Source organism: Glycine soja, chromosome 5, assembly GCF_004193775.1.
Source record: "Glycine soja cultivar W05 chromosome 5, ASM419377v2, whole genome shotgun sequence".
Classification (NCBI taxonomy): domain Eukaryota; kingdom Viridiplantae; phylum Streptophyta; class Magnoliopsida; order Fabales; family Fabaceae; genus Glycine; species Glycine soja.
This window is the reverse complement of record NC_041006.1, coordinates 33,897,771-33,914,510: the sequence shown is the minus strand read 5'-3', so window position 1 is coordinate 33,914,510 and position 16,740 is coordinate 33,897,771. Positions and strand designations below refer to the sequence as shown.

Sequence of the window (16,740 nt, the reverse complement as noted above, 5' to 3'; positions counted from 1 at the left end):
GTAAGATAATTTATAACAAAAAATAATTAATAATTTATAACTAATTTGTAGTTAATTATTTTTATATTTTATTTGTAGTAAGGACTAAAATGTAATTAAAATACAAATCATAGGAACTAAAAATATCACTTTTAAACTATAGGGACTAAAAGAGAATTAAAATAAAAGTTATAAGAATTAAAAAGAACACTTTTAAACTACAGGACCTAAAAGAGAATTAAAATGTAATTAAAAAACTACTTTCAAACTATATGAACTAAAAAAGTAATAATCATGAAACTATAAGAATTAAATGAGTAATTTAACTTTTATTTTAAAATATAATCGATCTATTAGTTAAATTGGTTAGAGTGTTGTACTAATAACTGAAAGTTATAAGTTTGAATTAATTTGTAACATATATTTTTTTTAAAAAAAAGAATTTCGGATTGGGCCTCATATATATCAGTTAATATGTATGAAAGCTTACTGATTAATTGATCCATATCTTTTCATGGAAAGACAAAATAAAAAAATTATAAAATTATTAAATGTATTGACAATTTTGCCGGATGCACGTAGGAGCGCCCAAGGACTTGTCTCATAGTTATGGATTATTTCAGGTCCATAACGCAAACACTTACTGCATCCAAGTGTCGTTTTTATGATTCATTATATTTTATTTTTTTTATCAAAGTGTTGTTGGCATAGTGATTTTTTTCGGACTTCTATATGTTTTGCAAGTATTTTAAAATAGTTTTTAGCATGGTGAAAAATTTGTTTGGTTACATTAGTAATTAGTAATAGCATCTGATCTCTCAAAAAAACAGTAATAGTATTTGACAAACGAAGTGTTTTGTGAAATGCTTTTTTAACTGGTGTAAAGCTTTTAGTTTTTAACTTTTTATATTTTTAATTTTTTTTAATTTATCTTTTGTCCCTTTTCCTACTCAAGTAGGTTTTATCATCCTTTTCCTGTTATCATTACATTATTTTATTATTTTAATATTATATCGTATTTTAAAATATTAATAATAAATTAGTATGACAATAATAATAAGAAATAATCTTTAAAAGCACAATGATATTAACATATCATTTAAATTTTTTATTTTTATTTTGTTTTAAACTTGATTGAAATATTTTTAAATATAATATAGAATTTACAGTATAATTTACAATAAAAAATTGAAATTAAATACATAGTTAAAATGATTAATCTTTAAATAAAAATATAAGAATTTAAAATTAATTAAAAAAACTAAAATTAAAATTTATATAAAAATATCATATCTATTTCAATTTTTTTATTACTCAATTATTTTATATTTATAAGTAAGAACTTTTTTTTTTATATAAATGTCATGTCAAGTAATAACTTTGAGCTAATCTAACTTTTCAAGTTTCACAAATCACATGACTTTTCATACCATTGTTAGTTACCTTTTCGGTTATACACAAGTGTACAATAAGATACTCTAAAAAAAAAATATTCCATCTTTCATAAAAATAATTCTAGGTCATGTTTTATTTATCTCTTAATTAAATTTTGAATTATTTAGGTTTCTTTTTCATGATGAATGGAATGATTAAGAAAAAAAATCCTTCCAAGACATTATAATTAATTAAAAATGATAATATTACAAGAAAGCATGATTAAATAAAAGGAAAGAAGAGTATTTAGGCATCTTAAAGCACTTAGACTTTACTGCGTTTCTTTTGTGTCAAAGTTGATTCATTCAACAATTATTATTGATGGCCTTCATTCTCATAATTGCTTCTCTTGTTTTTCTGTGGATTGTTTCTCTTTGCAAAGTTCTTCTTCTCCCCCGCATCCCTTTCGCCAACCATTTTACGCATAACAACGGTAATGCCTCTTTCTTCGTTTCGCCCCAATTTCTTCTTTTCCTCATTTCCCTCGTTTTTTCAGGCAGAGCATTTCGGAAGAGAAATGCCTTGTTGGTTATTGCTCATCCTGATGACGAATCCATGTAAGTTCCCAACCACAGTTTTCTCATTTCTAATGTTAAATTCCTACGATTTGGATCCTCTCCCAAAACGCTGCGTTTCGTCACGACTAAGAGGGTGTTTGTGTTTGATTCTCTTCTCGCTTTTTTGTCTTTAAAATTGTTTTCCAATACAATCTCACTTTATTCAAAAATCAATCTCTCATACAAAATCTATCAAAGTTTGAAAATTGTTACCAAAACAAGTGTTTTAAAGACCAAAAATCGAAACAGCTGAGACATGTTTTCTCATCCTCTTCTTTTTGTTTTGTTTAAGTGCTCAATCGAAGGACAAACTTTTAGAAAACTGAAATGTACTTGGTTGACAAAATTTTTTTAGAAAATATAAAACTGTTTTTGAAAAAAGTAAACAAACTAGACCTAAGTTACTATTCTAAATTGTACAAAAGTGCATCTTTGTTAACTTCAGGACATTTCAGGAAATATTATCTGTTCTTTTGTTTTTGTGTTTTTTTGGGTGTTATAGCTATATGGTATAGTGAAGGCTTTTTAAGTTTCTAGCATATATTTCCTGCATTATGATTTCATACCATCTTGAAGTTTTGTTTCATTTCTGCAGGTTCTTTACTCCAACTATAAATTTTCTGACTTCAAAGGGGCATAATGTTCAAATACTTTGCTTATCTATTGGTGAATAGCTTTGCACAATCTGTTTTTGTCTTATAAATTATAGAAGTTTTGGTATATATGTGTTTATGTTCATCTTTTCAGCTTTTTGTATGTTAGTTTAGTCTCATTTTTTTTTTATTAATTTTAATTGTAGTTTTCTTTATTCCCATTCTGTAGCTGCATTTTCTTTAAGTTGGCATCTTTCTAAATTAAGCTAGTTCAGTTACTGTCTTGAAAAATAATTTAATTTTTAGCTATTTTCAGTGTATAGATTATTACATTATTATTGAATAATGTCTCCACTTCATATACATTCACACATTGGCAATGCTATTAAGTTAAAATAGATAATATGTAAAAAGAAGTTCAATATTATTGCTCAGATGATAATTGACTTAATGTTATAATCAAACCACTAGCTTGGGCTACACAACTCAGGTTATTTCATGCTATCAGCTTTCATTGTTTACATTTAATAGGAATTTTCTTTTTCTTTCCTATAATTCTATTCATGTATATAGAAGAAAGAAATATAGACTGGGGAAGAATGGACCTAGCAGAGTAGAGGGATCACTTTGGGGAATGGGTGAGAAGGAGAAGGAAGATTCTGTGATTGGGAGAATAAGACGGAATGACTGAGAAATAGTAAGGAGGGGGGATCGAAAGATTGTGAGGAGTCTGTTATGGGGGAGGTTGGTATTAAGAATTGAGAGAGAATTATGAGGGTTGGCTGGGGGGAGTTTCCTGGTGTCTGGGACCCCATTATTACTCTGTTTCTGTTTTCTTGTACATCTCTGTATTCCTTGTTTCTCATAAATTCAGAGGATTACCTTTGAGTTCCTTTTTAGCAATTCTCCATTTTGCATTATTATTATATACGTATTGCAGTCCTTAACGATCTTTAAATGGAATATTTATTTTTAATTTTAGAGATTTAGGGCAAGAAATCTATCTTAGAATGTTAGCTATAAGATTTTCAATGTCACAAAACCAAAGCTTCGAAGTTTGTGTTTCAGTCCATTGGATAGTTTTTAATTTTTATTATTTTTCTGTAGGTGATGCAGATGGCAAAGGAAATATCAGAAAACAAGAGCTTTTTCAGGCTTGTGTAGCCCTCAAGGTGATTTACAAAATGGCATAAAATAGTTGTGGTTTCAAACATAATATCAGAGCTTCTCTATACATATTAAACATGGCTCCTGTCGGGGAACTGTTTAATTTTTTATTTTATTTTTCCTTAGATCACTTAGTGGTCATACCTTTCCAATCTTAGAACATAAATTTCTAGAGAAACCTAGGTAGACTTTCCTTGATAATGTTCTAGACATAAGTTAAAGATGACAGTATCTGACCAAAATTTAAGAGGGGTATTGTTTTTTTGACATTGAAAATTGTGTACGCAGGTTCCGATGCAACAAGTGAAGATTGTCAATCATCCAGATCTGCAGGTTTTGATCCAATAGGTCTCTGGAAGTTATAATATTTACTATTCTGAATATTACTGTTAGTTCCTTATATTGCCGTTGTTTAACTTTTTGTCATACCTAGGATGGTTTTGGTAAAGTTTGGAGCCATAACTTATTGGCAAAGATTATTGAGGAAGAAATAACCAGATGTTGCATTGATATGGTAAGACTGTGCTACCTTAGGCATGTTTTGGCAGACTAGTACTTACTTCCTGTGTAAATTAAGTCTTGTAATGCTCCTTCTCACTTATCCCTTTCTCCACAGATTATTACCTTTGACAGCCATGGTGTCTCAGGTCACTGTAATCATCGTGATGTGCATTATGGAGTATGGTAAGTTGAACATTAGTATTGATCTATCAAAGAACTATAACTGGAAAAATCTGGGGATATAGTAGCATGATTGGATAGGCTTAGTTCAAGGGAAATAATGGTTCGTTTTTTAAATGCTCTCAAAAAGCTGAAAAACAAGTGTTATTTATTCAAAATAAGTTGTACAAAAAATGCACCAACATTTGCACATTTTGAGAATTATTTCATGCAATATAATTTTAAAATTGAAATAACAATAAATGAATCATAATGGCACACACTGTATACTCTAAGCCCATTGTCCCCCACCCTTTATCTTGTTATTACAAATAACAATAGCCATTTTCAGCTGCGGTGTTATTTTGTTCTTGTTACTGTTAGGAGCAGCTTAGTTTGTTTGCTTAAAAACACTTCAATACTCAAATAACCTTGAACAACTTTGTCCATATCTCAAATAAAGGATAGGGGTTCTGTTAGGCTCTTGACAATCCATGCAAAACTTGTTGGTATCTCAAACATGGATCACTTATAACAGATTGCATCCCTGAAAATTTGATTTTTTAACTGAGCCCAATGGTGTCATCGATCCATATAGTCAACCTTACCAAGTGGAATAAGACTTTTGTTGTAGTATTTTGCTTTTCAGATTTTTAGAATTTTCCTTGTGGATTCTTTAACATCTCTCTTTGCCCTCATATATGTGATCTCTAGTACAGTATTCAAGAAAAAGAAAGATTATGGGAGTTAAGTGCATGAGGATTCAGGACACTCACTATCCATGATTTGTCTAAGTAGACTAATTGCATTATGTTCTCTCATTCTTATGCTACTGTCTCTTACATTGAAATTTTTTCCATGTTGTAAACAGCAAGCTACTACATGATACTTTACAAAGGGATATTGAAGTTTGGGAGCTTGTATGAATTTGCTTTCTTAGTTTTATTTTCTCATCGTATTTGACCAATTATTTTATTATAACTCATCCAAATTGTTCTATTCTCTTGGGTTGTCTTCATTATTCTTAGGTTAGCACCAATATTTTGCGCAAATATAGTGGTCCAGTTGATATCTGGTTGTCCATATTTTTGGCCATGCTGCACACAAATGGAACAATGCAGTGCTTGGTAAATGAACATTCTCGTAGGAGCGTTATTGCAATGGCCCAACATTCAAGCCAGTGGGTGTGGTATGCATGCTTTACCTTTTATTATAAAACTATAGACTAAATATCTTTCCTTGAAATCTGCAAATGTTTTTTAGTTTGGATTTTATTTCTTTCAATGTTTTTCCTTCCTTTAATCTTTGCCCTTCTTGTGTCAATATTGCAATCCATCACACGGGACATCTATGTGATATATATATTTAGAAGCTTCAACTGAAATTATCTGAAGAGGCATTGCACAACAGCACATCGTTTTTTCTCCATCTAAATTCATTTCTGCAGGTTCCGCAAGCTTTTTGTAGCCTTGTCCAGTTATACCTATATGAACACTCTTAGAAAGGTATAAATAATAAAGTTGCAGTGCTGAAGGAGTTGTGTTGCTTGAGAGATCAGCTTTCATTTGTTGCAATCCTGCTCCTGCTCTGTATCTATCAACTGGCTTCCGGGTTCAAGCTAATACGTTGTGTGGATTGTACCCTGTGGCTCAAGCAGCCTTTCACTTTCTCATGACATGATTGAACGGAATCACTGCTAATTTTCTTCCAATTATCCTAGGTGAATATCATTGGTCTGGTCTATGTTTGTCAGATTTTGTTTACTAAATTTTCAATTTTTTGTATTGATAAAACAAATATTCTTTACTACCGACGTACTAGCAAATAGCCTTGAATCCCGCATTACTTCTTTCTACTATCAATCTTGAATTACCCACGGGCTAAAACTTTTTTTCCTTTATCTGTAGGAATCAAACTTAGATATTAAAGGATTTACACTCGATTATAAAACACTTGTATTTTGGTTAAATAAACTCAAACTAAGTTAAGCTATAAAGGATGCTGGTTTTACTTGAAGTAACATTTGCTCTTTTAGTTTGTTACTTATTATTACTATTTTATTTTTATCATTAATATTAATAAATTCTTCATTTATTTATTCTTTTAATATTACATTTTTTTATTTTTAATATAAATTTTTTTAACAGAAATTATAAGAGTTCAAAATTACTAAAAATATCTTAAAATTATAACAAAAGTACATAAATACATAATGGAGATTAATATAAAAAAATTATAAAAACATGTTTTTAGGTTATTTTTATATTTATAGACTAGTTTAAAAATAATTTTGTCAAGCACTTTTAATTCAATAATATACCTTATCAGTTATTTTAGTCAATCATGTTTTTCAAAATTAAAAACTAAGAATTAAAATGATTGATAATTTCATGAGTTAAAATGATATTTTTAACTCGGTATTAAATCAATTGGTACTTAAAATTTTAGAGACTAATTTAATATATTACTCGAACGTAAGGTTTGATTCAAAAGAGACATAGAAAGAAATTTTAATGAAAGTGAGAAATAACTTCTTTAGTTCACAAGGGGAAAGTAGGAAAAATTATTAGGTAATCTCAGTCCAAAGTCCAAGTGTTAATGGTCCTAGCTAATCTAGTGATCTTTTTGTGATATGTATTTAAAATTTTCAATTTATCAAAAAGCATCAATTTTTTTATAATTACCAAAAACCATTAATAACACACTATGTTACATGTCATGAAGAAATTAGTTGAGATCATAATGATCTCAAATTATCTAATAATTTCTAAGAGAATGTAAGAGGGAAAATAAAAATATTTCTTATTGTATACTTCAGAATAATTTAGTCCAATTAATATACAAGTTTCTAATTCTGGGAAAAGTCAAATTTTGTGTGGATAGATTTTAACCCTCCCCTTCTCTCCAAAATTTTGATTCCTATAATAAAACTTAATTTCACTTTATTCAACAACTAAAAAATTTATGGAACTTCTACCTTTGCAAGGTTACATACAGGAAGCATGAATTTGAACTTTTTATGAGAAGATCTTACAGTTGAGTGAGTTCTCATTGATTTTGTTTTAATAAATCTGAACCTGTAATTTATTTTTCTCTAAATACGGCAAGGTTTGTAATCCAGGCTAGTTTTTGTCATAAAAAAGATGTTGTAGAGGACCCAACATATATGCTTTGTAATCTATAAAAACAAACCCAAAACACATACTCCTATACAAGGCTCAACATAAGAAGGATCCCTGCAAACAATCCAACAGGATGTATTAACCAGGTCTTCACAAAGCATCGTTATAGTGCATTCATAATGTCAAGTAGGATTTTCTTAGCAATTCAAAAAGTACATTATTTTAATGCCAAATTATAAATTGATTTGATGTCTATATAAACTTAGGTTGCATGGACTTGTGCTCGCATGTACTTGTTATTTTTCTGAAACATGACCTTGATTTTGTTTAGTGATGCAGCAACATCCGTCATATTCATTCTTTCTTCAGGCAAATCTGCACAACAATTCAGGGCTATTCTATAAATAGATGATATAGATGATATTATGTCATCAGCACTGTGTTCTTCATCCTCTAACAAATTGGAATCCACAACTTGAGTATTGGCATGGGGTAATGATTCACTAATCCAACCTTTTATGCTCAATCCTTCAACAAACATTTCATCTGTTGGCTTCTTTCTTGAGAATGTTTCCATCAACAAAATCCCAAAACTGTACACATCTCCTTTTGTAGAAATAGTCCCCTTGGATCCAAACTCTGCATGCCAATCCAACGTTGATAAATTAAAAACGTATTTTAGAGAAAATGAAACTTTAAATAAAAACCACTTTTAATAAAAGGACAGAAAGTTAATAGAAAATTATGTACTGATGTAGGATAATTACCTGGTGCAATGTAGCCAAATGTAGCCATGGTCTTGGTATACTCTTGGGATTGTCCTTCATCAAGAAGTTTGGCAATGCCTAAGTCACTAACATGTGCAACCATGTCTTCATCCAATAAGACATTACTAGGCTTTACATCACAATGAACCACAGTTGGCGAAGCACCATGATGCATATATTCCAATGCAGAAGCCACATCTATCATTATATTTAGCCTTTGCAAGAAGTCTAAACAATAGTTATGAGAATACAACCATCTTTCAAGGTTGCCATTGGACATGAATTCCATTACTAAAAGCTTGTAATCAGAATTTGAGCAACTACAAATGATCTTGATGAGATTTCGGTGTCGCAGATTCCGCATTACTTCACATTCTACACTAAAGCTCCTTGATCCCAATTCAAGGTCCAAATTAAATAATTTGACTGCAACAACCATCCTATTTGGAAGTATACCTTTGAACACAGAGCCAAAACTACCCTTACCAAGCAAATTACTCTCATCAAATCCATTGGTTGCCCGTGAAAGTTCATTGTAGGAAATTGTTCTTGTTGCTAGTACAGTTGATGAACTGACTTCAGCAGGATCACCACCACCATGCTTTTTTCTTCGACTCTTTTTCAGAAGGAACACACATAAAACAACCAAAATGGTTGACAACATTACAGGCAATATGCATTTGATGAAAAACATATGTGCATTTGACCTTTTTCTCTTCATTAATTCACTGCATGGGGGGACTTGTAACCGTGCATTTCCACAAAGTGCTTTATTGAATATGAAAGATTGAGCTGTGAAATTTTTGAAAGCTCCACCGTTGGGAATCTCACCTTCTAACATGTTATAAGAAAGATTGATAAATTTGAGATCACGAATTGACTCCAAGGATTTTGGAATCATGTCAACCAAATAGTTTTGGGATAAGTCCAAGTATGTCAAACTTATCAAACTACCAAATGAATCAGGAATGCTCCCCTCCAATTTATTATGTGCTAAGTTGAGAATTTGCAAATTTTGCAATCCTGTCATGGCCCGTGGAATGCTTCCTGAAATCTGATTCTTTGATAGATCCAAAAATATAACAGCCTTTAAATTCCCAACATCAAGAGGAAGAAATCCAGTTAAAGCATTGTCAGATAAGTTTAGTTCCAAAATGTCTCTGAGACTCCAAAGAGAAGAGGAAACTTTATTCAGTCTATTTGAGTTCAAGTAGAGCTTTCTTAGAGAAGTAAGATTACCAAAGCATGTTGGGATCATTCCTGAAATTTGCTTATTTTCAGTTATGACCAACTCACTCAGCCGGTTGATTGCACAAAGCTCATCAATGATGGTTCCTTGTAGTTGGTTGTTTCCAAGTCTCAGATATTGAAGAGACTGCAAATTACTTATTGTAGTTGGAATTGTTCCGCTCAAATCATTGTGGTACAAACTTAGTGCGAACAAGTTGCTTAAATTTCCAATTTCCGATGGAATTTTGCCATCAATTTTGCACTCATCTGCCATGAACTGTTCCAAATTCGACATGTTTCCAATTGATATGGGAAGGCTTCCATGCATTGGATTCCCTGATATTTGAAGATAATTCAAAGAACTAAGGAAGCTTAATTCAATAGTGGAAGCATCAGTAGTTAAATTATTGAATGCCACATCCAACCACTGAAGGTATCTCAAATTCCCAAGTGAACAAGGTATGACTCCATCGAACTTATTAAACTTCAAATCCACATAGTTAAGCTTAGAAGCATTGGATAAGCTACTTGGAATATTTCCACAAAGTTTGTTTTCAAGCAAGTATAGTTCTTGTAAGTTTTCTAGGCCAATGTGTAATGGAAGAAATCCTGAGAGAGAATTATGTTCCAAAGACAAGTAAGTTAATGATGACATGTTAAAGATATTTGAGGGAATAGATCCATTTAAATGGTTACTTCCCAAAGTTAAATTCGCAAGCATAGGAAGATCACCAATCTCCTTGGGTATAGAGCCTGAAAGAACGTAAATTTTCATCAACGAACAATAACATAGATCACACATGTGTGTGTGTGTGAGATGCATTATTTCAATAACATAGATCATATTAATAAACAAAACATGAGATGGTCGATATTATTTCAAACCTACGTAGCACTTTAAGTATTTTAATGAAATTCAAAAGACAAAATTATTAAGATATACTACTAGATATATGGAAAGAATGGTATACCTGTGAAGCAGTTATCACCCAAGTATAATTCTTCAAGCAATGTACAATTGCCAATAGATCTTGGAATGCTTCCCTTAAATTGATTATTATCCAAAGACAATATTTGTAGGAATGGAAGCTGATTAAACATCTCTTCTGTTAGGCTACCGTTTAACTTGTTTTTTTGCAGGCTGAGTACTCTCATGGAAGATATGTTAAAAAGAGATAATGGGATTTCTCCTATAAAATTATATGGATCAAATTAGAATGCTTGATAGAAATAGTATTCTGTTAAATAATTGTTGACGTCTTATTGAACAAATTTGTCTTGATTTTTATATGTCATAATAAATTTCAAAATGCATTATCTTTTAGGATTGGCTGGTTCAAATAAAGTGGACGGTTATAGCAAAATTTGTGGAAATTTTTCTAAAAGAATCACATTTTTTTTAAAAAAAAAATTGCATAAAAGTTCACAAGAAAAATCTTCAGGTTCATATTATACCAACATGAGGATATAAAAGTCATAGAAAAATATGTTTGAAAATTGAAAAAAATAGTTTAATATTATAAAAAAAATCAATTAATTAGTGAAATAGTTAATGTATATGTGTTAATAAACCAACAAGAGTTGAAGTTATAAAAAAACAAAAACTTAAAAGTGTAATATTAATATAAAATTATCTAACCGTAAAAGAAACATAAAATTATCTATGATAATAATAATACAACAACGTCTTATCCCACTAGGTGGGGTCGGCTACATGGATCATAATAATAATTATAATAAAGAAAATAGCTTAAGATTATCTTCTTTATGCTCTTTCAATAACTAAAAGTTAAGTTGAAAATTAAAATTGTGTGATCATTCAATGACTAAAAATTTGCAAATCAAAAGTCTTCATGATCTTTCAATGACTTAAAATCATTGATAATTGAAAAATAAACAACTTTATTAGTATTTATATATGTTTTTAAAATACTTAAAATATTATAAATAATTGAATAATAAATAAATTTAAAGAATATTTTAAAAAAATTATAAAAAATATTATTAATATCAACTAAAATTATTTATATATTTTTTAATAATTATATATGCATATATAAAATATTTTTGTAAGAAGCTTCGCCTCTGCTCACATGTTTGATATTTTTTAGAAAATAAAAAATATATCTACTCTTTAATTTATCTGAAAATGTAAAATTACAAAGAAAAAATAGGGAAAATATAATTATTAGATTGAATAAAAGAGGAGTATTAGTAACATTTTTAATTAATTATTTCTGTCGCACTATTGACTAAAATTATTAAAACTATAAAGCTATTAGTGAGATTCATTAAGAAAAATTAAAGTAACATTTCTACAATTTTATAATTTCTAATAAATTTTTAGTTAATAATAAAGAGTGAGACTTTTACCATTCAATATGTGGGATTTTTATTAACAGGATTGAAACTTAATAATATTGAATGCATATGTCTTCTATTATATATAATTGTAAAGCAAAGAATTAAATGAAGATATATACAAGGATCCCCATACCTTCCAAGTTGTTCTCATCAAGATAAATGGAGTTTAGCACAGGTAAGTTTCCAATGTCAGCAGGTATGCTTCCTCTGCCGAACCTGTTCTGTGATAATTCCACATCTGTCAACACTTTGCACTCATTCCACATATATGGCAATTTACCCGATAACTGGTTGAAACCTAAGTAAAGTATTTGGATATTTGGAAGTCCTTGGCACAAATTTGATGGAAGACTTCCAGATAAATTGCTGGAGCCAAGTTCAATATCTTGCAGCATTGAGTTATTGAAGATTGTTGATGGTATGGAGCCACCAAGTGGATTATCTCCAAGATACATTATTTCTAATTGTGGAAGTTCACCAATCTCACTTGGAATGCCTCCTTTATTTTCGCAAACAAAACGAGTGAGAAAAAAAAAGTCATTGATGCATGTAGAGAGAAAGTTCCATATACTATAAATTGTTAAAGCAATTGACTCTTGGATAAAAAACAAGGGTAGAGAGAACGTGCGAAAACAAAACCAAACCAAATTATGGGACCAAGACCTTCCATTTAATAGGGTCTAGGCAGAGTAGATGAATGTACCATGCAATGTTACTTCGCAAATCGCAATCAAATAATTTTTTTCTTTTAAAAATTGAACCCGTGACTTCATGTCGCAAGGAAGCACCATGATCGAAATTAGTGGCGGATCTTGTCCAAAAAAATTTTAACCATCATGAATGATGTTGTGTGATTAATATGTAACTAGCTTTATCTAATAAGATATAAGGTTTTGTTGTTATATTGAAGGCAAAAGACAAAATTTTTGGAGGCTAGGGCTGCCTCCACTCCTATGAAACTCTGTCATTAATAAGATCCGTCATTTTGGAGGCTAGACTCACCATGAATAAATAATAGGAAAATGGTAAACATACATCTCATTTTTAAGGATAAATTATTGGGTAGTTCATGATTATTATGTGTTCATGATTTCAATTAATTTTTATTATTTTTATACAGCATGAATTTTAATTTTTTAATATATAAGAAAAAATTAATAATACTTATTTATATGTTATATAAATATTAATGATGACCATAAGTGTCTATTTTTTTTTTCTTTTTTAGAGTGTATGGGTCAAACGAACTTAGAAATACAAAGAAAATTTAAATAAACAAATAATAAAAAGTGATAAATGAGATGATACAAAAATGAAAAAAATAAAAAAGAAATAGAAGAAAAAAAATAATATGCAAAAATAACCTATAATATTAGAGATTGAAAATTTGTTGCTATTGGTGTAAAAAGCCATTTTTGAGAGAGCAATAAGATAATATACTAAGTAAGGACAGAGCTGTCATCTGCTGGCTTTTGGAGGATCTTGGAACTAAAATTCATCCACTAACCTAGCATGCATGTTGCAAGTTGCAAGTTGCAATGTTTGAGGAACCAATACAGAATGGACAAAGAATGAAGTGAAAACTACAGTCATTATTTGTAGATGCCCCATAAAAAATGTTTAAATACATTACCTGAAAGAGAGTTATGGGATAAACTTATTCCTTCGAGGGAAGAGAGGTTAGAAACAGTTCTAGGAATGGTCCCTGAAAGACGGTTTGAATACATTGATAAAACCCTCAATTGGGTCATTTTGCCTACTTCAGGTGGAATGGTTCCTTGAATGAAATTGTGGCCCCAATCCATGATCTCTAGCATTGTAAGATTGGAAATAGATTTTGGAATAAAACCACCAAAGTCATTATTTCCAAGGTTTAAATATCTGAGTGTAGATAATCCTCCAATCCATTCTGAAACATTTCCACTAAATTCATTGTAGCTCAAGTTGAGAAACTTCAACCTATGCAATTGGACTAATTCCTCTGGCAACTGACCATGGAATTTGTTTCCGCCAAGGTCAAGTTTATTAAGGAAGGTAAGGTTTCCCAAGTGAGAGGGCATGGTGCCACTAAGAGACATGTCGCCAAGATTCAATGTCCTTACCCTTCCATGGTAAGCATCACAAGTGACACCAACCCAATTGCATACAGAAGTGGTGGCAGACCAATTATGAGTGAGGAAATTGTGAGGGTCTCTAGTGATTGAAGATTTGAGAGCAAGAAGTGCAAGCTTATCTGTGGTGAAGTTGGTTCCACTAAGGGCTAATGTTAAGGCCATTAAGCACTGGAATGAAAATGTGAAAACCCTGAAGCTGAAGCAAAGTAGCTTCTCCATGTTTTGAAGTTGGATGCATCTCAGAACGGCCCTAAAGGAAGAGTACTTTTATATCAATCTTGATTAGAATCAAGTCAATAATTTTTGGCATCCATACATGAATTCGTGTGAAAAGGTTGAAAGGCAAGTTCAAGGAAAGTGCATATATGAATGAATTTCAAATTCAAGATTAAGAATTTTTCAGAAAGATTTGATGGGACTTAAGTGCCTAGTATTTTAACTCCGTAGAATACTTTATTATGTAGTTTTTGTACTCTAAGTTGTTATACAAGATAAATGAGTTTTAATCTATAAATACAAAATAAATTGATGTATTGGATGGTATCACTAGTTGGCAAAATTTTGCTATAAAAAATTTAACACAATCGTATATTTAAAATTCAAACTCAAAGCATTTTAATTAAGTTAAAATAATTTTATATTAATTAATTCATGTATTTAACGATGTATTTAAATCTACAAATTTAATATACATAATTAGATTTGTGAAAAAAATATTAATGTTCAAAATGATTTTAATGACAATCTATCCAAAGACAAGACAACAGATTAACACCTCATGCTTCCATGTTTGAAGGAAAAATCACATCAGTATTTCACTATTTGTAATTTGTATAGAGTAAGAGTATTTTCCAAATCAATTTAAAATTAGTTTGAAACTAGATTTTGGTATTTTATTTGTTGAATTTGGTTTATAAATTAAATGAGTTAATTAGACTTAAATTATTATGTGTAGTTTAGCTCATCCATTATTGTCTTTCATCCAGTCACATTCATTAGAGGATACCGTGCTCCACAAAAAATCAAGAAAGGGGTTGCCATGTGCCTGTTAAGTCGTTGTTCCATAGTGCATGTTGGGTATCACAAAGCCCATACGAGGTAAGCAGTGCCTCCATTTTTTCCAATGAGACGAGCACTGAGTTTACATGCTGTATGGAAAGTTGCTGTCACTTTAACAAAAATTTCTAGTGTAGTTACTTTTTGGACTGTATAAGGAGGTGGAGCAAGCAATAAGTCAAGTTCAATGAAGAGGTAGTAGACTAGACTCACTAAACTTTTCAAAAGTGATTACTACTAGTTAGAGTATTACACTGTTGCTGTCCAATACCCAAACTATACCCACTAGCTTTCGGAAATAATATAAATATAGCATAATCAGAACGCGTTTATCGTGGAAATGTGAATTCAATACCCAATTGAGCGTGGACTGAACTGCATCAGTATTAACTATTAAGGATTCTCTTTTTATTATACTACTAGTAAATACCTTTTGGGGAACAGATGTACAGATTAATAAATCACCAAGAAAAAAAATAGTAAAGATTAAAATTAAAGGAAAATTAGCAAACTCTGTATTCCAACGATTAAGACAGGCAACGATGAGGCAAAACGTGGAGGCATTTCCTGAATTGATACCATGACTAAGACATCCATTATTGGCTACGAGTGGTTGTGGTTTTTCAAATTTCAACTCATGAGTACTTTGTTAATACCAATATTCGTGTAAAACTAAAATCAACACACCAGCGTTCAATGCGTGTGGGGACTCAATTGTATTTCTGGCGGGAAATTTTGCGACCCAAATGCTCATAGAGTACGCTCACAAACATTACACTCATTGTTAGAGATTTGCACTATATAACCTTGAATCCGAGGACAAGGTATGTCTCCATGAATTTCTTGCTTCTCTATTTCATTCTCATTCATCTTATTTATACAAGTGAGTAAGGTATAACAGAAAACATAAAGCACCAACAGAAATCACAAAACACTAATTCATTGTTTGGATACAGAATTTTAACTGAGAAAAGTAATTTATCAGAGAATTTGAATTGCTGTAATCTAGAATTCATTGTTTGGATGTTTTTTTTTGAAAAATTTAAAATTTTAAAACACAATTTTAAACAACTAAAAATTTGGAATTTCAATTTCCTTATAAAAGGTGAGAAATTGAAATTCTCTTTTTATCGTCTTCTTCAAGTAATACCGTCTGAGGTGGAACATCGATCCTGAAAACGTAGAGAAACACGTATAACTAGCACACCAATCATATTTTTACTTTTTTCATTCATTTTTTTCACCCTCAAAATTTTAACTTTTTTTATCCAAACACAAAATTTTAAAAATAAAAGAATTTCAATTGAAATATTTAAAATTCTTAAAATATCTCAAGAATTTTAAATTCCTCCGTCTAAACACACTCTAATAGAATTGTGTAACAAAATGGTATAACAGAATCCTTTGTAACAAATTCTGTTATAACCTACACCAGCACTAAGTGATGTGAAATCCTAATTCGGTCTTGCGGTAATCCTTTTGGGTTTACTGTTGCTGCTTCTTCGCATCACTCATGCTCAGATCCATTGCTATATCCGAGTACTAAGTTTGGAACTCATCAGTAAACAGCGTAAGCACTAAGACATAACATATGAGAAGACTAAACTTTTAAGGGAGCATCCTTTTTGATTTAGAAGCAGCAAACGTTCTTGAAAATTTATGATGCAGAATGTCGGGGATTTTATGGCCATTTGCAG

At 30.6% G+C, this 16,740-nt stretch overlaps 2 protein-coding genes across 7 annotated transcripts; one reads left to right on the top strand and one right to left on the bottom strand.

Moving 5' to 3' along the window:
* Positions 1-1,512: 1,512 nt before the first annotated feature.
* Positions 1,513-6,290, top strand: LOC114412636 (N-acetylglucosaminyl-phosphatidylinositol de-N-acetylase-like). 6 transcript variants are annotated; one of them, XM_028376602.1, is made up of 10 exons: positions 1,513-1,846; positions 1,910-1,970; positions 2,566-2,636; positions 3,671-3,735; positions 4,019-4,063; positions 4,164-4,244; positions 4,347-4,414; positions 5,262-5,310; positions 5,419-5,579; positions 5,838-6,245. In XM_028376602.1, the coding sequence occupies exons 1-10, from the start codon at positions 1,735-1,737 to the stop codon at positions 5,899-5,901; spliced, it is 777 nt and encodes a 258-aa protein (XP_028232403.1). In that variant the 5' UTR covers positions 1,513-1,734; the 3' UTR covers positions 5,902-6,245. The 6 variants fall into 6 exon arrangements, 4 of the variants coding, with proteins under 4 accessions (XP_028232403.1, XP_028232405.1, XP_028232404.1 ...); XM_028376603.1 differs by having other exon boundaries at positions 1,605-1,970; positions 5,760-6,290; XM_028376601.1 differs by having other exon boundaries at positions 1,607-1,970.
* Positions 6,291-7,389: 1,099 nt separating this feature from the next.
* LOC114412632 (probable LRR receptor-like serine/threonine-protein kinase At3g47570) lies at positions 7,390-14,368 on the bottom strand. Its single transcript, XM_028376598.1, has 5 exons — positions 13,507-14,368; positions 12,007-12,372; positions 10,481-10,699; positions 8,280-10,262; positions 7,390-8,151 (listed from the first exon to the last, which is right to left on the bottom strand). The coding sequence occupies exons 1-5, from the start codon at positions 14,204-14,206 to the stop codon at positions 7,775-7,777; spliced, it is 3,645 nt and encodes a 1,214-aa protein (XP_028232399.1). The 5' UTR covers positions 14,207-14,368; the 3' UTR covers positions 7,390-7,774.
* Positions 14,369-16,740: the final 2,372 nt, after the last annotated feature.